Here is a 20,503-nt window from a genome sequence, read left to right as displayed (position 1 = left end):
GGGAATAGAGAAAAGAGGGATCAAATAGTGAAAGAAGCCAACAGCATGTGTATGTCAAGAATGAGTACTCTCTGAAGAAACTAGACTTTTTCTTATTTGGCTGATGAACTGTCTCTGACAGCCATCTCAAAGGTGGAGTTCTGAGCTACATGAGCTTTATTTTAATGTGTGTACAGTCTCCCAAGTGTGTATTGTTTCCAAGAAGAAATCTGTTCCTCAGTTTCCTGATTTCTATATTTAATATAGAAAGACTTCATCCTTCTTTACTTTTCTGCTGGTTACCATTTCTTTAATGTCTGGCCTCTGTGTTACTGTACTTTCCTGGATCCCATTGTACCTGAATGGGTGTTTCTGAACATTTTTTTAACATCCTGCCATCCAATACCAAAAATGTTTCTTTTCCCAGATTCCCAATCTGCATTCTAGCATCCTGCTATCATGACTCTCCTTGTCACTCAGTACTAAAATCAAAGGATCTACTATGAGTAATAAACTTTCTTAGGTGATAGCCTTGGATGATTTCTTTCCCCTGTCCACACTTAAAAATGAGCTTTCAATAAACTTTTTTCTTTGGTTCTCATAACCCTCTATAGTCTCTTCCCTGGTCATCTCACCTACTCCCACATCGTCACCTGCTAGTTAGGTTCAGTTAAGTTCAGTCACTCAGTCATGTCTGACTGTTTGCGACCCCATGAATCGCAGCACGCCAGGCCTCCCTGTCCATCACCAACTCCCGGAGTTCACCCAGACTCACGTCCATCGAGTCAGTGATGCCACCCAGCCATCTCATCCTCTGTCGTCCCCTTCTCCTCCTGCCCTCAATCCCTCCCAGCATCAGAGTCTTTTCCAATGAGTCAACTCTTCGCATGAGGTGGCCAAAGTACTGGAGTTTCAGCTTTAGCATCATTCCTTCCAAAGAAATCCCAGGGCTGATCTCCTTCAGAATGGACTGGTTGGATCTCCTTGCAGTCCAAGGGACTCTCAAGAGTCTTCTCCAACACCACAGTTCAAAAGCATCAATTCTTCGGCGCTCAGCTTTCTTCACAGTCCAACTCTCACATCCATACATGACCACTGGAAAAACCATAGCCTTGAGTAGATGGACCTTTGTTGGCAAAGTAATGTCTCTGCTTTTCAAAATGGTATCTAGGTTGGACATAACTTTCCTTCCAAGGAGTAAGCGTCTTTTCATTTCATGGCTGCAGTCACCATCTGCAGTGATTTTGGAGCCCCAAAATATAAAGTCTGACACTGTTTCCACTGTTTCCCCATCTATTTCCCATGAAGTGATGGGACCGGATGCCATGATCTTTGTTTTCTGAATGTTGAACTTTAAGCTAGTTAGGTAAATGACTCTAAATCTTCATCTCTGTCTCTGAACTTTCTCAGAAACACCAGACCTAATGTCTAATGTCATTTCCATCTGCAGGCACCTGAAATGTGGCTCCCTTCGTATATAACTCAGCATTATATTGATATTTTCCAAATGTGTTTCTCCTCCTAGATTCCTAACCTGCACTATTATCACTCTGTTATTTGGTACTGAAATGTCAGAATTATCTTCTACTCTTTCCATTCCCCAATTGCCTATATAAGGTAATCAAATCCAGAGACTAATACCTGTGAAATCTGTTCCTATCTTTCTGTTCTCTTTTCTACTGTTTCAGTTCATGGACTAATTATCGTGAAAATATCATTTAAATATCTAACTAACTGTCCTTGGTCCCTTGAACCAGTCCAGCACATTCATGTATCTCATATCCACCAACCAATAAAGTTAAGCTATGGATGCCTCCAGGCTATTTACCACCAATTCCCCTTTGTTCTTTAAGACAGCTTCTCAATATGATCCTGACTCTACCTTACAAATTCTTGGGTCTACATGCCAAGTCTAATGGGGACCTTAGCCCTTTACATTGTCTTTATTGATTTTTGCCTCCTGGTTATTCATAGTAGATTTCACCTTGGCTCACCCTTGCAGTTCCTCCTTCTCTGGACTATTGTGGATAACTGCATGATGTCATGTCTTCTTGCTGGCACTCAGGCTGAGTTAACATTCTTATTCCCCAATAAAAGAATGGTTTTTGAAAGTGACATCCTAATGTATGTATCTCCCTGCCTCTAGTTTCTTATCTTACAAACCATCCTACATACCAATGCCAGAGCATTTCCCTAAAATATAGGGCTAATCATGTGTTTTTTCCTCTTCATAAATCTCTCACGACTTAAAGAATAAATTCAGAGTTCAGGATGGCATTTCAAGTTTTCCCAACTTGGCCTCATTGTGCTTTCTCAGCTTTATCTCCCACTATACAATTACAAGGGCTTCCCTGGTGGCTCAGATGGTAAAGAACCTGCCTCCAATGCAGGAGACCTGGGTTATATCCCTGGGTTGGGAAGGTCCCCTGGAGAAGGGAATGGCAACCCACTCTAGTATTCTTGCCTGGGAAATTCCATGGACAGAGGAACCTGGTGGGCTACAGTCCATGAGGTCACAAAGAATTGGATACGACTGAGTGACTAAGCACACACCATACAATTACAAAACCTACTCTCCAGTCCCATTAGATGACTAGTCAGTTTCCAAATTCAGCCCACATTTTTCTATCTCTATACTGTAGGTCATGCTGTTCCCTCTCCATCAAATACCCTTTTAAGTTTCAAGTTGTGGGATACTACTTATACTTAAAAGGTCCAGCTTTTCCATGAAATATTCCCCATTCTCTTATTCTTATATGCTTCTGTAACATTCTTTTGCAGTTAAATCTATACCTGCCAGTTGCCTTGACTACATTTTAAGCCCATTGAGATGATGAATAGTGTAGCAGTCATTTATCCTTAGCACCATGCCCTAGATATAGTTACTACTTAATATGCATTAATATCTCAATTTAAATTATATGTATAGGCTCTAATATGCTAGCTAAAATAAAATCTAATTATTTTATAGTTTTAATAATCAAAAGTAGTATAAAAGGGAAAAAAAGCAGTCTTCTAATAACAGTTATATATTATCATTGGGCTGTGCCTGTGATGGAAGATTTCTTCTGTAGATTTGGGATCAAGCTTGACCCTGTGTATCTTTGAATTTGGCCACTCTCCAAGCCAGGACTTTGGGGATTTTGATGGTATAAAGCAACAACATGGTGAGGAATTTCAGGATGGAAATTTTTATGCAAATCAGCATTGGTTCATAGAGTTTAGAGGCAGATCTGCCCTTGTGTAATGTCAAGGTGTAAGGTGAAGCTGCTAGTATTGAAGAGATGGCAGCTCAAATTAGCCTTTCTGTTTTGAAGGCAGCAGAAAGTAAATGATACAGGGCTCCTGCTGCTGCTAAGTCACTTCAGTCACATCTAACTCTGTGTGACCCCATGGATGGCAGCCCACCAGGCTCCCCCGTCCCTGGGATTCTCCAGGCAAGAACACTGGAGTGGGTTGCCATTTCCTTCTCCAATGCATGAAAGTGAAAAGTGAAAGTGAAGTTGCTCAGTCATGTCCGACTCTTAGCGACTCCATGGACTGCAGCCTACCAGGCTTCTCCGTCCATGGGATTTTCCAGGCAAGAGTACTGGAGTGGGGTGCCATTGCCTTCTCCGAATGATACAGGGCTACTTGAGAAAATAAATATGATAAAAGTAGCTGCAAGACAGAGATATTTGAATCTAGTTTCCAAGAAATCATCCAGTGACCAAAAGTCCTTCCTAAAAATTTTCCTGGAAAATCACGTGTAAATCTCAAAGAAGGCCTTCTAAATGACTCTGCTATACATTTTAGCTTCTAATATGTTATAATGGAAGACTTGAAAGTAAAGACCTATCTACTCTCTGCTACTGTATTAGGTAAAATATAATTTAATGTAATTGGTTTCTGGGTTTCTCTGTTTAATTCATTAAGATAAACTTCTAAGAATTGTTCTGGTACATAATGTATAGGTGATTAAATATAGCATTTGTGGTCCTTTCCATAAAATAGCAGGTCCTGGCTCAGAAAGAAATTATTCTATCACTGTATAGGAAAATCAATCCTCCACATCTCCTGCTTTTGCCAGGAAAGCGGGGCCAGGTTGGTGTTTGTGTGAGGATATCAATTCTTTTCAATTTCAAGTAGGTATATGTCCCTGTGTGTATAACAGGGGAGGTGGCTTAAACAACTGATTTGCATTTGTGTCCAAGAAAAAACAAGGTAATAATGAACAAATAAAAACTGATGTGGGATGCTTGAATACTGAAAATATTATTCTCAGAGAAAGAAGCCAGTTGCAAAACTCCATGTATTGTATACAAAACATGTGTTGTATGATACAATCATACATATATTGTATGATACAATCATACAATACAAACATGTATTGTATGATACGATCATACAATACAAACCTGTGTTGTATGATACTATTTATGTAAAATGTCCAGAATAGGCAAATCTACAGAGACATAAAGTGAATTAGTGGTGGCCTCAGGTCGGGGGCTAGGGGAGGGGGTGCAGGGAGTGGCTTGGAACTGGGGAGGAGAGACGGCTAAAGAAGGGATCATTTTTGGTGTGATGAAAAGATTCTAAAATTGATTGTGATGACGGTTGTACAACTTGGGGGACTATACTAAAACCCACTGAATTATACATTTAAAAAGGTGAATTGTATGATATGCAAACTACATGTCAATAGAGCTGTTAAAATTTATATGAGACAATATATAAAACAAAATAAACCTACTTCTAAGACTTGCCTAACTACTGATGCCCAGATATGAGAACATGTTTTTATTATTTACAGATGTCAAACAGGTATTCCTTAATTTTCAAGTAATTATATTTTGAAAAAGTTAGAAAATAAACACAAACCACAACATAAAAGAGATAATCAATTTTAATTGCATAATTGTAGTCTCATACTTGAACTTACTCATCTTCAAGAAACTGTTTACACTGATTAAAAAAAAAAACCCTCAACTTCAAAAATGAATAGCATCCCTATGACCACCAGTGAGTGCTTCACTGATTCACGTACTTTAGCAAGCAAACCATGTTTTTCTCTCAGTTTATTACTACATCTATGTCTTAGTAACTTATAGATTGGACAGTCACCATACATGACCTGTCAAGCCACTTTGGAAGATCACTCTGGGTCTTTGGTTAATGTGGAACAGGAAATCTGTTCTTTGTTAGACACATATTTTCCAGATAAAATTCAAAGGGTTGCTGATGACACGAATCTGGACATTCTCAAAATCTCTACCAGTCTCAACATTTTCCCCAAAAGGAGACATTGGCACTATTGTCTCTTGGACTACTTTTTTGTGGGGCTGTGGCTGCACCAAACCCTGTAAATCCTCAAAACAGAATACGTTAACTTTTACCTCCAGGTAAGTGACCATTATTGGTCATTACTGCTCCCAAGGCTTTTCTTGTTGTCCACTTTTCTTCTGCTGGGACCAATCCTGCTCCTAGTCAGAGACAATTCAAGAAGCCATTATTTCAGTAGTTTGGGTCATTTAGCACCCTGTGGACCTATTATTTGTGGTCCTACTCTGAGCTCACAGATTACTTGAAGTAACTGGGTGTCTTGTGTGCCATTTTTATTCGCCTGTCTCTGCCTCTTTTCCTGGACGTCATCTGATGTGCCAGTTCCTTTAGGCATGGTACACTGCCTTGTTTAGCACTGTTTTGCCAGACTTCGTAAGAAATTGCTCATTTGTTTCTTAATCCCAATTCCCATGATTGGATTCCTGCTATGTACTGATTGTTTCAGCCTCTGCCTACAGAGTGGATTCTATTCTCTGCTTGCCAGCCAGGACATCCATTGTTGGACTTCCAGAGTTTAGCTGTCTGCCTGCTTCTTGCCTACTGTTACACAATCTTCCTGTTTTTCCAGCCTTCCCAGACTCTTTCTGTTGGTGACTATAGGAACCTTGTTAGTTTTCTTGTCCTGCCCTAACGAGTCTCTTTAGTGTCTGGGTATCAGGCTCCTTGGTCTGGCTCTGTGTGCCAACAAGTACCTGCTGAGATATTATCTCCCTGTTTGCTACTGGGTTTTTATTGCCTTGAGCCAGTGTTTTAGTAATTCTTGTTTCCTTTTTCTTTTCATCTGCATCCTGTCTGTAATCTGTGGAGAGGAACAGTGTGTTCCTTTAAATATATTTCTTGGATTCGTTCCTTTTTCTTCATTTCCTCTGGGGCCACTTTAGTTCCGATCCTCATGACTTTATCCAGCCAGGACTTTATCTAGTTTCAGCTAGAGTTCAGCACTGGTGCCTCAGAGGGTCGCCTCAGAGGATGAGAGAAGCCAAGTGGTCATGAGGACTGTAATCTCCACTCCTACAGGTCAGCTAGATTTGTATCTGTTGTACACACTGAGTTTCTGTGAAGTTTTTGTTTGGGGACAAAAAATTTGGACTGAGGGAAAAATAAGTTTGAAAATCAGTGTCTAGTTATTCTGCATACCATTGCCAGATCAGCTCCTTAAAATATTCTTTTATTTTGTAACATTTCGGCTAGAGTCTTATCAGTCACTACTATTATGTCTGATATTCAAATCTGTTTACGTGCTGGGCAAACACTATGGGGAGAACCATGTTTCCTACTATTATTCAAAATCTATATTCTCACCATTCTACTCAAGCCCCTTTGGTCCCTTTACATTATTGGCCAGTATTGTTTCCAGGCCATTCTATATGTTGTCTTTTCCTCACTTCCTTTTTTTGCTTTGCCTATTCAAGTCTCATTTCTTTTTCAGGCCTTGGCAGCTCAAGTTCTCCTTGAAAACGTCTTCATCTATTCTAGGTCTGACTCATCTCACCCCTTCACCATGTTATCCTGAATTTCCAGTTAGTTAGTACCTCACTGGCTCAGACCGTAAAGAGTCTGTGCAATGCAGGAGACCTGGGTTCAATCCCTGGGTTGGGAAGATCCTCTGGAGAAGGGAATGGCTACTCGCTCTGGTATTTTTGCCTGGGAAATCCCACAGACAGAGGAGCCTGGTGGGCTACAGTCCATAAGATAGGGTTACTAAGAATGGGACACAACTGAGTGACTTTCACTTTTTCTTTTTTTCCCTCACCTCAGAATTAGGCAGCCACTTTTCTCTTACAGTTCTACACATTTCATTTGTTTGTTTTCTCAAGCAGATTTTATACCTATCGATGGCAAAGAACATATATTTTACGGTCTGTTCTATTACAAGGGTTTGTGTATCACAAATAGCACATTAGGGATTGGTCAATAGGAGAACGGTGTCACTAAAATTAGGTGGAAGGCCAGCTGGTTCACATGTGAAGTGTTTTAGCACTTTAAGTTTCAACATGATCAGGAGCCAGCTTTCTCACAATTAAAGAGAAGCCTTTTTGATATATGAAGGCTTTCAGAAATAAAAGAATAATTCTGCCCCAAACTCTGTCCCTTTTGTGTGACTGGTTTAGTGGTTTCAACAACCTCTAAGTTGCCCACTACATTAACTAGTTGGTGAAGCTGTGAAGACCTTTCATCATGTGTTTCTACAAAGTTGTTTAGTTGCTCAGTCGTGTCTGACTCTTTGCGACACCATGGACTGTAGCCCACGAGTCTCCTCTGTCTGTGGAATTCTCCAGGCCAGAATACTGGAGTGGGTTGCCATTCCTGACCCAGGGATCAAACCCAGGTCTTCTGCACTGCAGGCAGATTCTTTACCATCTGAGCCACCAGGGAAGCCCTCTACAAAGCTGTACATGCATACTCAGTCAGTTCAGTTCTGTCTGACTCCTTGAGACCCTATGGACTGTAGTCCAACAGGCTCCTCTATCCATGGGATTCTCTGGGCAACAATACTGGAGTGGGCTGCCATGCCCTCCTCCAGGGGATCTCCTACAAAGTTGGGTACTCTTCAATTAGATTTTTAATTCTGAAGAAAATGGCATCTATTAAAAGTAAATGCCCTTGAGGATTCACATCAGGGAAAGAGGAGGCATGAAGGATACAAAGCACTGATGACTGGGACATTGGGTGTAGATGCCAGTGGAGATTCAACCTCCTGAGTGTTTTTATTAGGATGGCTACCCCACTCCAGTACTCTTGCCTGGAAAATCCCATGGACGGAGGAGCCTGGTAGGCTGCAGTCCATGGGGTCGCTAAGAGTTGGATACGACTGAGTGACTTCACTTTCACTTTTCACTTTCATGCATTGGAGAAGGAAATGGCAACCCACTCCACTGTTCTTGCCTGGAGAATCCCAGGGACGGGGGAGCCTCATGGGCTGCCATCTATGGGGTCGCACAGAGTCGGACACAACTGAAGTGACACAGCAGCAGTGTTTTCATTAGTGCTCTGGCTATAAAGTTGCATTGAGTCTACGTGATCTTCCCTAACCAGGTTTTCCCCAGAAATTGTTATGTTTAGTGTGAAATTTTGCAGAACAGGAGATTTCTCAGGAAGATACATGTGCTTTGAGAGCAAAACATCTGGTCCTTTTTTATTCATGTGACCTCTAGTTTGGTGTTGCCCATGTAGTATGTACTTAATAAGTACTTGTTTATTCTCAGGCCACCTTTAATTCATAAATATTTTTTCCATGACCTTGGAGGGAATGATTTTTTATTGTTGTTCAATCTCTAAGTCATGTCTGACTCTGCAACTCCATGGACTGCAGCATGCCCAGCTTCCCTGTCCTTCACTATGTCCCAGAGTGTGCTCAAACTCATGTCTCTTGAGTTGGTGATGCTACCAAACCATTTATCCTTTGCCACCCTCTTCTCCTTTTGCCTTCAATTTCTTACTTTTGTCTAATCTATGTCAGCTTTAATTTCTCTATTAATGGTCCAGATTGTTTAGATGAGAACATGTAGCAGAAGGGAGACACAGAAAGCCAGATTGATACTAATAAGGATCATCAGAAACCTCTGGGGGTAATGGATGACTCTAAGATCAGTTTGAAGAAAGATAGAACCTAGCAGCCTTTTATCTTTCATTTCTCCGAGGGCTGGCTTTTAAAGTTAACTGGGTGCTAAATTCATGTGATTAGAAGGAGACACTACAAGGTCATGGGGTCTAACACACACTTTTGAAGTCCCAACGGATGGTAGTAGCCTTCTTCTTTCTGCAGCATCAGAGAAAAGATGTATTTTCACCCACCGGCCTATTTGTGTGTCCCAGGAAGGTAAAAATAAAAGAAACGTAGATACAGTGGGAGCAGTCCTAGGACTGAACTTGGTGAAGTGTCTAGTTCATAATCAGTGGACAAAGTATCCTTGCAGGGGACCACTGGCTCCTTATGTGTGCTAGCTTTCTAGAGAGACCCTGATGTTTGAAAGAAGGGGGTTTGTTTACTTGTAATGACTGTTTACATGAACTGGAGCAAAATGTTGAAAAGAAACATCCAGAATGAAGACAGGGCTGAGATAATCACAATAAGGTCAAATGTTAAGTCATCTCAGGGACAGATATTTCTCCTTTTTTGTGGTGCAGATTATGTACCTTTTACATGCACGTCTTCTTTGGTTTCAAATGTAGCTTCACCTGGCCTGAGAATGGTGCAACCCAGCCTGACTCTCAAAATAATGTCGATCCCTTTTCAATTATTCACACACCAAAAACAGGAGTCACTTGTATTATAATGCCTTCACCGCTTTTACCCTGGAAGAGGAAACGGCAACCCGCTCCAGTCTTCTTGCCTGGAAAATCCCACAGACAGAGGAGCCTGGTGAGCTACAGTCCATGGGGTCACAAAGAGTTGGACACGACTGAGAAACCAAGAATCACCATTTTAAAATCACACCAATGAGATCTATAAGTGGGGACCTTCATGATCTGGAAGCTGCTTATCTGTTCTGCTGCTTCTCTTACCAAGAGCAACCCCCATCCGTTGCCTTCAATTTCTTAACTACAGAGTCTCTGCACATGCTATGGTCATTTCCTTTGCCTGGGATGCTCTTCACTCTTCTTTTTTACCTTGTAAGTGCTCAATACTTTTTTTTTGTTTGTTTGTTTAATATTGTTCCCAATAGCCAGAAAGTTCCATAAGAGCAAACCACATCCATATTGTTCACCATCTTGTTCACCACCGTAATGCCTAGTAGGGTATCCAAAACTTAGCAGGCTGTCACCAAATACTTAGAGACTTTAATTTGACCCTTAAGACTCAGTTCAAACATCATCCTCTTTGGGAAGGTGTCTGAGAGCCTCTGGCACTCTTGTGTGCTCCACGGTTTTCCTGTTCCCATCTGTTGAAGTACAATCATTAATGATCAGTCTCTCCAAGCAGACTAGGCAGTTCTAAAGGGCAGAAACTGTGAGCTTCATACTCCTAACACACAGCACTCTGGATATCACCTGGTATACTTGAAGGCAGCAGCCCCCAGGCTTTTTGGCACCAGAGGCTGGTTTTGTGCAAGACAATTTATCCACAGACCAGGTTGGAGGCAGTGTATGTTTCAGGATGATTCAAGCACATGACATTTATTATGCACTTTATTTCTATTATTATTACCTCAGCTCCACCTCAGATCATCAGGCATTAGATCCCAGAGGTTGGGTACCCCTGCTCTAAAAAGCTCAATGAAGATCTACTGAGCAGATTATGAAGCAACATTTGAGCTCCGAGCACCCTCAGCTGTGGCTCATACCCATGTCTCTCAAACAGGAATTATCTGAAAGCAGTAGATAACCAGGTCACATCTTACTGCAGCATCCATTTCTACACCATTTTTCAGGAGAGGGGCATTTAAATAATTTAAATCATGCACGAGTGAGTGTGTATGTGTGTGTGTGCACGTGTGTTTGTAGTGAGTCAAATTCAGAATACACATCAAATTTTAAGTCAAACAGGAACTTCTACAAATTTACCTTAGGGCTCCTTGCCCACCTTGTCTGGGAGCATGTATCCCCTCTTCTCTGCTGTCCTTGGGTAGTTTACCACCTGCATAATTAAAAAGCAAGTTAAGGACAATGGCAAAGCCAGTATTAAGAGTGCTTTCAGATGTCTAACATTGTTTTTATTGTACTTTCCAAGTTAATTGCCTCATCCCATCTACAGCATGGTCAAATTTATCCTAATACACTCTATAAATGTGTTCATAAAAAATTAGCAGAGTTTAGGTTGAAGGGGAGTAGGACAAAAAGATCAGAGCCTGAAGATATATGAATAACAGGCACATGGGCATGTTTATAGGCACATAGGATCTAAATTTACATTTCTAGCTTCTCTAGATTGTATGAAGGTGGTTCATTCAAGTTCTGCCAGGTCCCATGATTGTTCTCAGTGTGAACATTGTTTTTAAAGAGGCATGGGCCTCTTCCTGACAACTCTAGGGTGAAAAATTAAGAATACCCGCGGTGCCTTGTGGCTGCTGCTGCTCAGTTACCTAGCATTTGTCTAGAGATTTACATTTTTAACAAAGCTTTGACACACATGCTCTTACTCGCTCCCCACAACTCTAAACCTAAAGTAGTTCGGAACACTGAAAATAGCACTCAATCCAACTGTTAGGTCTCCATAGGTGCTTTGCCTAAAGAGCTTTACACCCCCTCTGGATTAAGCAGTGGGCGTCTGCTGCTTCTCCCACCCCACATCCTGGGAATAAAGGAATGACTGTGTTTCTTTGGTCTCAACGCAATCACGGCAACAGAAAACACCCACTCCTTCCACTTTGACCCGTACAGTCTGTCTAGGCAATCAATCAGCGCTCCCCATGGCGGTGCTCCTGCGGGGTGCCAGCTGTCTTGCCAATCAACCCCTCCCACGGAGTGGAGCACAACCACACCCCCGGCAAGGTCTTGGCTAGCCGGGGAAGGTGCTCTGGCCTACACGAGTGGAAGCGGAGACTCAGGTATAACTCACACGTGAATCCTCCCAGGCCTCAGTGTCTCCGTCTCTAAAATGGGCTACACCTCCTCTCTCTCGGCTAGTTCCCGTCCATTTCACGCTAGGCCCCTAGGAAGGGAAATCAGTGCTTAACCTCAGCTTCAAGTCCTCTCGTTTGGCAGCCGTCGCCGCGCCGGGCATGCTCAGTAGCCGGACCGCCCGGCAGCGGGAGTAGGAAGCAGCTTTCCGCTCCCGGGCGGCGGACTGCGGGCACTTTGATGAATCACGTGTGCGGAGGCCCTCTTAAAGAGATAGGCACCTACTTTCCCTCCACCCTAAACACCGCCCTGAGGGCGGCGGCGACCGTGGTAATTACAGCCGCTCGGGGGCAGGGCTTGCCCCAGCGCAGAGTAGTGGCAACGGCTTGTCGAGTCTGGGGTGCCTGGGAGCCGGGAGTCCCAGGGACGTGAAATCGGCAGACCCACTTTCCCTTCCAGGAAGAGGCGCTGCCGAATCCACGCGGGGCAGCGAGACCGCCCCGAGGGGCTTCCTCAGTGAAGGAGAAGTGGGGTTCCAGGGCACAGGTGACAGGGCCGAAGAAAGATGGAGCAGCCCGGGGCGGCGGCGGCGTCTGGCGTGGGAGGCAGCGGCGAGGAACCCGGTGGGGGCCGAAGCAACAAGCGGAGCGCGGGGAACCGGGCCGCCAACGAAGAGGAAACGAAAAACAAACCTAAATTGGTGAGTGCTCCCGCAGCCCCCGCCGGCCTTAGGGACAGCGAGAGCCCCGGGATCCTCCTGCCGTTGAACACGGGGGGACCCGGGGCCCCCTCCCAAGGGTGACCGCGACCTCGCTGTGCAACTCGGGGAGCCGCTAAAGCAGCGGCCACGCCGAGGCGCGGAGACGGCGTGGGGGCGGAAGAGCACCCCCTTCTCCAGTTAACTCCTTTCTCCCTCTTGGCAGCCGGGAGGCGGTGCGGGAAGGAGAAAGGCCCCACCCCAACTTGGGGAGACCCTGCGTACTGGGTAGGGGCTGTTGTTGGTTTAACTTGGGGGCGCGATCCTTCTTTGCGCGATTTCATTCCCCTCACATCCATATCAATTGCTGTGGTTTTGACTCTTTAAACGCTTAGGGTCCAAGCAGGGGAACCTCTCTTTTTTTTTCAGCCCCAGTACTAGGGAGCCCACTCACAGACTTAAAACAAACAAACAAACAAACCCAAACAACCAATCAGCCAACCAAACAAAAATCCCACCACCACCGCAACAAAAAGCACACAACTTAGGCCTCCAGTCTTTTCTACTTGACCAGATATCTAAGGAAGAGGCGCCTACGTGTTTCCCCCCCACCTTGCCTCTCCATGTGCTCGCCCAAAAAACATTTCTTTAAGAGTGGGGGGAGCGTGGGAGGTGGAGGCTGGAGGAAGTACCACCAACTGTCGTATGTGTGTGATCCCCAGTCGTCCAGGACTTCCACTTAGTAGATTAAGAACGCTCAAAAGAAGTAGACCGACTGCACAAATCTCCCCGTCTTGAGAGTGTCTGAACCAGTGAGAGCAGGCAGTCCATTTCCTGCCACTGACTTCATGTGCAGAGGAATGAAATCTATGGGGCCTGGTATCAGATTGGGAAATACTGGGATTTCTTCAACTCATCAGTTAAAAAGGTTCCTCCTTTTTTTTTTTTCTTCTTTTTTGCCTTCAGCTTATAGAAAAACGGTATAATAATAGTGAAACTTCAAAACTGGTCAAATTCATACAGTGTATTGGCTAAAGACTTTTTTTGTCAGCCCTGGCAAATATTAGGCAGACGTTTATCAATAAACTTTCTAATTCGGATGGCAGAGGGGACATGGTTTTCCAGCTCAAATTCAGCAAATACTCCTCCTATCCGAAAGTTCTCTGTTTGTTTGGAGCGCACAAGCCACATGTTGTATATTTAGTTTTCAGTTTTAACCAGCAACTGGGTTATAAGGAAGGAGGCAATGACCTTATAACTAAAGAGTTTTCTTAGGCCATCTGGCCATTTAGTATGTATTGATACCTGTTGTGGTTCTCTCTTGCCCTCTGTTTGCCTTTCAGTTATGAACTGTCCAGATTGGAAAATAGTGATCCAAGTGTTATCGTTACAGGAAATTTACAGCCTTCTATTATGTAGAAAGGGACCTAGCAGGGTGTTATAAAACAACCAGTCTAAGGTCTCATCAGTTCCACCTTAACTTGAGGAAACTAACAGTTACTTGATGTGTCCTGTTACCACTCTCCTCTCTAGTATTTACAAATGAAGAAACTGAGTCACAAGCTCTTTGTGAATTATCTGCCCTGCCAGAGGTTTAATGGGTGCTCCTATTACAAAACTTAGAAAAGTTTTGTTTCTATCACCAAGTTTAATGTATAAAAATCCTGATGTGATTTTTGAAATTTATCATTTTGCAGTAAAAGAGTGATCATGTTTCTTCTTTCTTTCTTTGGACCCAATACAGAACTGGCTTAAACAGTGATTAAAAGTTTAAACAAAAATAAAAGTGAACTGATAGTTTCCACAAAGTTTGGTACATCCAGCAAGAGCCTTCCACTTTTGGGATGTACGAGTTCAATAAAAAGCACTTATCTCTGTCTGTTAGTAATAACACCTTGATTCTATTCTTCCCTTCCCTTTGGTCATTTGTCCTGTTTCATCTTTTATGCTTTGACAAGGTAACTAGATAGTTATGAGATGGTATCACTTTCAGTCCTAGCTAACACTATTCGGTGTTGAACATAGCTTAATACATTAGAACAAGTATTTGAGTCCAAGAGTTTGTTGATATCAATGGGAACTTTCTTTTGTACTCAAAATAACTTTTGAGCCGTACATGATTTTACAAGCAGATATGTCAGACTTTATAAACACGTATTTAGGATGACATTTCAGTTCATTTTAAGGCAGGAAAGTTGACCAAATAATAAGACTTGGTAAACTTTTAAAATAAATGCCTTACTCCTTATTTTGAGTTGTCTTATTGACGTGCTCAACATGTTCTAAGGCCTTTTAGAGAGGAGTTCATCTGGGATTCTTGAAATATTGTTGGTAGAGTTAAAGCATTACCTAAATTTTATTATTTTGAGTATTATGTTGTTAATCACTGTAGTAGTCCTTAATTGTGTTCATGTGTGTGTGTGTGTGTGTGTGTAAGGTGTTGTGGGAGGTTGTAAGAGAGCACCATATAGTAATAGAAATTATTTGTGTAGGTGATTATGGGGGATAAGGATTCTTAAACTGAAATCATATGAAAAAAATTGAGTGTATGTAGATACACTTATTTTTCTGGGCCCCCTAGTTTTCATCAGTTCCTTAAAGGCATGTGTCTCCTATCAGTGTCTCCTGTAGAAGAATGAAAACTGTTGGGTTACCAGAGAGTAAAGGAAATTACGAGCTGATTCCACTTGAAGAAACTGGGAAGAGGAGGAGGTCATTGACGAGGGAGAAGGGAAATAACACTGACTACATCAGTGGTTGATATTGAAGATAGTTCATCTGTCAGTAAACAGTTAATTACAAACATCTATATAGTATTAGCTAAAATGAAAGTTTCTACTGCGTACAAAATTTAACTCCATAGCTATGGTATAGTGGATTCATACAGTATAAGGGTTGTGATTCAGTTGTTTTCATTTAGTTTCTCATTGTTCTGGGAAACTGGAGAAGGAAGGCACGTTTTCTATAGAGAGGAATGACTTATTTATATGCTTTAACCTTTGGATGGGTATTAGTGAGAAGTTTTCAGAGCAACATTTCAGGACTTTTAATGACTTCTGCATGAGATTAGTTAAATCAGTTTAATAAAGCTTGCTTCCATTTTCTTCATATATACAGCCTCATAATGACCCTTTTATTTTGGTTCTTTTTAATGGAGGCAACCTTGTTTTGGACTCATCACAATTTGAATAATGCCTTAGTAGTAGAGCTTTGTATTTTATGTAAACCGTCTGGTTAGGCCCAGATTGTAGCATGTCATCAAACAACATGAATCTTAATTAATTAGTAATTTGATGTCAAACATGGAATGTATTTTGTCAACTCAAGTAGTTCAGAATGCTCTGGAAGTGTCATGAAGGAGACATCCTGAATTGCACATATTTCAGGCAGTGATTTAACCATTAAGAGAGGCTAGTGTAAGAGGCAGGCTTCCCTGATGGCTCAGCGGGTAAAGAATCTGCCTGGAGATGCAGGAGACCTGGGTTCGATCCATAGGTCAGGAAGATCCCCTGGAGAAGGAAATGTCAACCCATTCCAGTATTCTTGCCTGGAAAATCCCATGAACAGAGGAACTGGAGGGCTATAATCCAAAGGGTCACAAAGAGTCAGATGCGACTAAGCACAGTGTTAAAGGTAGAACCAGCACCCCTCACATACATACCGTGGGGTAGAGTGGCGTAGCATTCTTTGACATTTTTGCATTTTGACTTTGTGTTTCTGTATAATTCCTAAAGCCTTTGGTTGTTTAGATAGTATAGTTGCATTAGTAACTTGAAGTAACAGAAGTTAATATTCTGGTTCTTACGTAACTTTCTGAGTATTTGGTTATTTGTTTTTAATTGGTTTAAACATGTTTTGATTTTAATTGATAAAGGTGAGCATAGTGGGTTCCTGTATGCCACAAAGACTTACTGAGCACTTACTATGTGCTAGGCATTGTTCTGAAGGTTGGTGATACAAAGATGCCATTGTCTAGTGAGGGAGACCGGGAAGTTAACTAACAATTACAGAGCTGTGTGATAAGGAACAATGGGAATATGTAGAGGAGGGTGATAATAGAAACATCATGGAGAGGCATCTGACTCAAATTGGATGCTTGAGTGTGGGAAGGAAAGGCTTACCATAGTAGGTGGTATTTGCACTGAGGCTTGAAGAATAAGGCATTAATTGATGAAGGGGAGGGAAAGGCATTTAAGGGAACAATGCATACAAAGGTAGAGAGATGTGGTAGCATGCCCAGTAAAGGAGCTGTGGATTGATTTTAGTGGCTGTTACATATGATGGACCTGTCAGAAAAGAGATTGAGCCCAGGTTTTGATGGATATTTGTATGCCATGTTCCAGTTTCCACTTCTTTCTGAAAGCCATAGTAAGTCAACTGAAGAGATTTGAGGAGACTGAGCTGATCAGAATTGTGTGTCAGAAAGAAACTTAATATAGTGGAGACTTTCTTGGACAGGGGTGCCAGAATGGAGGCAGGAAGACCAGTTAGAAGGAGCAGAATGGTATAAGAGTTCATTGTTTAGGGTTGGAGACCTGAATTCCAACTGCAGTGCCTCCATTCATCCACTTACTCAGCATATTTCTCTGCATCTCTGTTTCCTCCTGCTGCTCCATCACCTCTCCTTCCTCCTACACACCCTGAACATCTTCACCAGATCGGAAATGTCTGCCATGTTTTTCTTTATAAATCTAACCTGTCCAGGTGGTGTCTCATAACGCTCTCATTCTTCCATTAAACCATCAGCTTTCTGAAAGCCCTTTCTTACTCCGAACTGCTAACTGTCGTGAGTCTGAATGTTATATGCTGATCTCGTATGTCCAATAGATTTTAATATGCTTCTGGGCAAGGGTCCTGCTTTATGCCTATTCTTAAATCTTGCAGACCAGTGCTGGGATGCAGAAGCACTCAACACATTATTATTAGCTGGGAATTCTTTCCCTATAGGCCAGACATTTTGAGAGTATGAATTGTTGAAAAGAGACTTTTTGAAAAAGAAATGTGCTGTTTTTTTCCTCTTAGAATATATACTCCATCAAATGAACCTATTTGTACATGTTTGTGTACTTTCTATAATTTTGAAAGTTGAGAAACTTCTAGCTTGATTTCTTATTTGTTTGATTGGGTTCTTGTGATGTCACAGCCTGAATTTCCACGTGGGGAACCAGTATCCAACAACAAAAAAATGATACAAATGAACTTACTTACAAAACAGAAATAGTCACAGATATAGAAAACAAACTTATGGTCATCCAGGGGTTAAGGGAATGGAGGGATAAATTGGGAGATTGGAATTGACATGTATATTATCAATTACACTGTAGTGATCTATATGGGAAAATAATCTGAAAAGGAGTGGATATATGTGTATGTATAACTGATTCACTTTGCTGTACAAACTAGCACATTGTAAATCAACTATACTCCCATAAATATTAAAAAAAAACTATTCATGACCCAAGTAACATTTTATTGATAATAATACGAGATATTGGATTATTAGCAAAAGAATACTGAATAGAGGACCAAAGGACCTGGGTTCCAGTATTTATTCTTTTAGTTGCTTGTAATCTCTGATGAGCCGTTTAATACCAGAGGGTTTGAGCCCTTGATTAATGTCTAACAGAGATAATGCTTACCTGATTTCCTTCACAAGGTGATTTAGATAAAACACAGTAATGAATGAGAAAGCATATAGGAAATTTTATATTGCTGTGCAAATATACAGCAGTATTGTTAACCCCTTATTACCCGAATCAGATGCATTGTGATTGGATAGTTTAATGGCTTTCTTGCAGTTTGATAGTTCTAACATAATTGTACAAAGTACTATAATAAGGTTATTTTTTGGTTGATTCCTTATTCTCTCTCCAATTTGTCCCTTTGAAAGATTATACGTTCTGTAGTTCTGAAAATAATTTGTTTTGTTTAATAAATGTAAGGTGTGAGTTTAATACTTTTTCACTGTAATTTTTAAAAAAAATAATCAGGCTATCCTTGTCTTTCCATGTATCAGTTTGAGGTCTTTAAAACTTCTGTTAAAAAAGTTTCACTAGATATCTATGACATTCTGTCTTGTCAGGCAGCTTACTGCTGTTGTACAAATAAGAAAACTGAATCACTGATGTGTTAAGGAGTCTGACCTAGAGATAAGTTTAAAAGCTCTCAGTTCTATTGTCAGTGTTAGATACAGCACTGAGTTATTGTGCTTCAGGAACTTTGAAAGTGAAAAATTATGAAATCTCTTTTTTTAATTCTTTTTTGGAACAATTATCATTTTAATCCACCTAGATTTCACTCTGAATGCCAAGATCTCTGGCAGTAGCAACATGTCATTGAAGTAAAATCATATACTTTTCCAACCTGATCTCAACACTGTAAATAACAGGATGCTCTGAAAATAGTGCACACATAATATATGCTAATTTACGTGAAATAGCACATTTGACTAAGTATCACTGGGTATCAGTAGCACCATAGGGATGATTATTGAAGACCCAACTTTCTCTTGGTCCTATATTTCAGTCTGCCACGCAGAAGAGACCAGTTCCTTCCATCAAAATTTTGGCTGTTTCATACTTTTGTCTCATGACTGAAGAAATTAACATGATGGCCAGGTGATTTGAAATACAGTTATATACTGTGATCCAGGTAGACATCTTATAAAAGACACTCAAGTGGAAGACAGCTCAAAAAATGATGCATGTAAAGGAAAGTTGAGATGCAGTTTCACATAACTATTTATTATCAATGTAAGTAATAGAAATAGAAATAAATCAATTTGTCCTAATGTAAAACTTACCTGATGAGGCTGAATCGGTTTCAGTCTAAATTATATACTTGAGCTGTGGCTTGAACTGAATCCTAATCCTTGCTTGCTTTCTGTGAAGTGGCCTGGGAAAAAGGGGATGGGTGCCTTTCTCACGAAAGAATGTAGAAAGCAAAATCTTACTAATCACCATTTACACTGGCTTTGGTTTAAGGAAGGTCTTTGTATTGCTTTAGCAAGAGTCAGCTACATTGCTTACTAGATACAGAACTGCAAGTTGGCCTCCAGTCTCTCTGTCAGGGCTCTGTTGTGGTGCCAGGTGCAAGTGAGAAGTTCCTCAGGTGGCTATTCAGGCAGGCCTAGGTAGGAATCCACGACTTCATTAGGAATGAGTGATTTCTCAAAGGCTATTGATTCAATCACCTAGCAATTCTGGTGCTCAACCAGGGGAGAAAAGATGTTGAGTACGATCCTTAAAAAATCTATTTGTTCTTCTGTGATAGATATCCACATGCTTTGTTAAAGATCTGCTCAAAATTATGAGGAATTTTTATCTATCTTTAATTTGCTGGTCTTTCCCCAGCAAAAAGTAAAAGAACTAAAATAGAGTTTTCACTTTATTTGTAATATGGGCTAGTTAATAAGGCTTTATTAAGGAAATGTATGAGAAATTTCAACCTACTAAGAATTAGAGAGGGTAGTATAATGAACCACCATGGGGTATTATATCCATTAACTACATATAGTAGTTTTGTTTTTCAACATTTGCTTCATCCATCCTTTATTTTTTTCCTTGCTGAAGTACTTTAATGCAAATCCCAGATATTGTGTCATTTTACTCCTATGTGGTTCAGTGTGCATCTCTAAAAATGACTGACTAAAAAAAAAAGTAACCACTATGCCCCTGTCACATCTATCAAAATTAACATGTTCGTTGATATCATCTCAGTATCTTCTGACACTCAACTCACAATCCAATATCCCCAGTTGCCTCAAAAAATAATTGATGCTTTTGAACTGTGGTGTTGGAGAAGACTCTTGAGAGTCCCTTGGACTGCAAGGAGATCCAACCAGTCCATTCTGAAGGAGATCAGTCCTGGGTGTTCTTTGGAAGGACCGATGCTAAAGCCGAAACTCCAATACTTTGGCTACCTCATGCGAAGAGTTGACTCATTGGAAAAGACCCTGATGCTGGGAGGGATTGGGGGCAGGAGGAGAAGGGGACAACAGAGGAT

At 41.3% G+C, this 20,503-nt stretch overlaps 1 protein-coding gene and 1 long non-coding RNA gene across 20 annotated transcripts in view; one reads left to right on the top strand and one right to left on the bottom strand.

Moving 5' to 3' along the window:
- LOC147340951 (uncharacterized) overlaps positions 1–12,075 on the bottom strand; it is a 49,582-nt gene extending 37,507 nt beyond the window's left edge. For 3 of the 12 annotated variants that reach the window (XR_015159179.1, XR_015159181.1, XR_015159186.1), the window contains exons 1-3: positions 11,919–12,075; positions 10,807–10,879; positions 5,355–5,441 (exon numbers count right to left, since the gene is read on the bottom strand). This is a non-coding gene — a long non-coding RNA (uncharacterized LOC147340951). Of the gene's footprint in view, positions 1–5,354; positions 5,442–10,806; positions 10,880–11,800 lie in introns of all 12 variants that reach the window. The other 9 variants (XR_015159177.1, XR_015159178.1, XR_015159183.1 and 6 more) reach the window with 5 other exon arrangements.
- An 86-nt stretch (positions 12,076–12,161) lies between these two features.
- Positions 12,162–20,503, top strand: part of DIAPH2 (diaphanous related formin 2) — a 1,061,378-nt gene continuing 1,053,036 nt past the window's right edge. For all 8 annotated transcript variants that reach the window (XM_086388307.1, XM_086388306.1, XM_086388305.1 and 5 more), the window contains exon 1: positions 12,162–12,502. In XM_086388307.1, coding sequence (XP_086244433.1) covers positions 12,368–12,502 — 135 coding nt within the window. In that variant the 5' untranslated portion in view covers positions 12,162–12,367. The remainder of the gene's footprint in view (positions 12,503–20,503) is intronic.

The sequence above is a fragment of the Bos grunniens genome, chromosome X (assembly GCF_055505025.1).
Source record: "Bos grunniens cultivar Pamir isolate PY7600 chromosome X, Bosgru_T2T1.0, whole genome shotgun sequence".
Lineage (NCBI taxonomy): Eukaryota > Metazoa > Chordata > Mammalia > Artiodactyla > Bovidae > Bos > Bos grunniens.
This window is presented reverse-complemented; position numbering and strand designations above follow the sequence as displayed.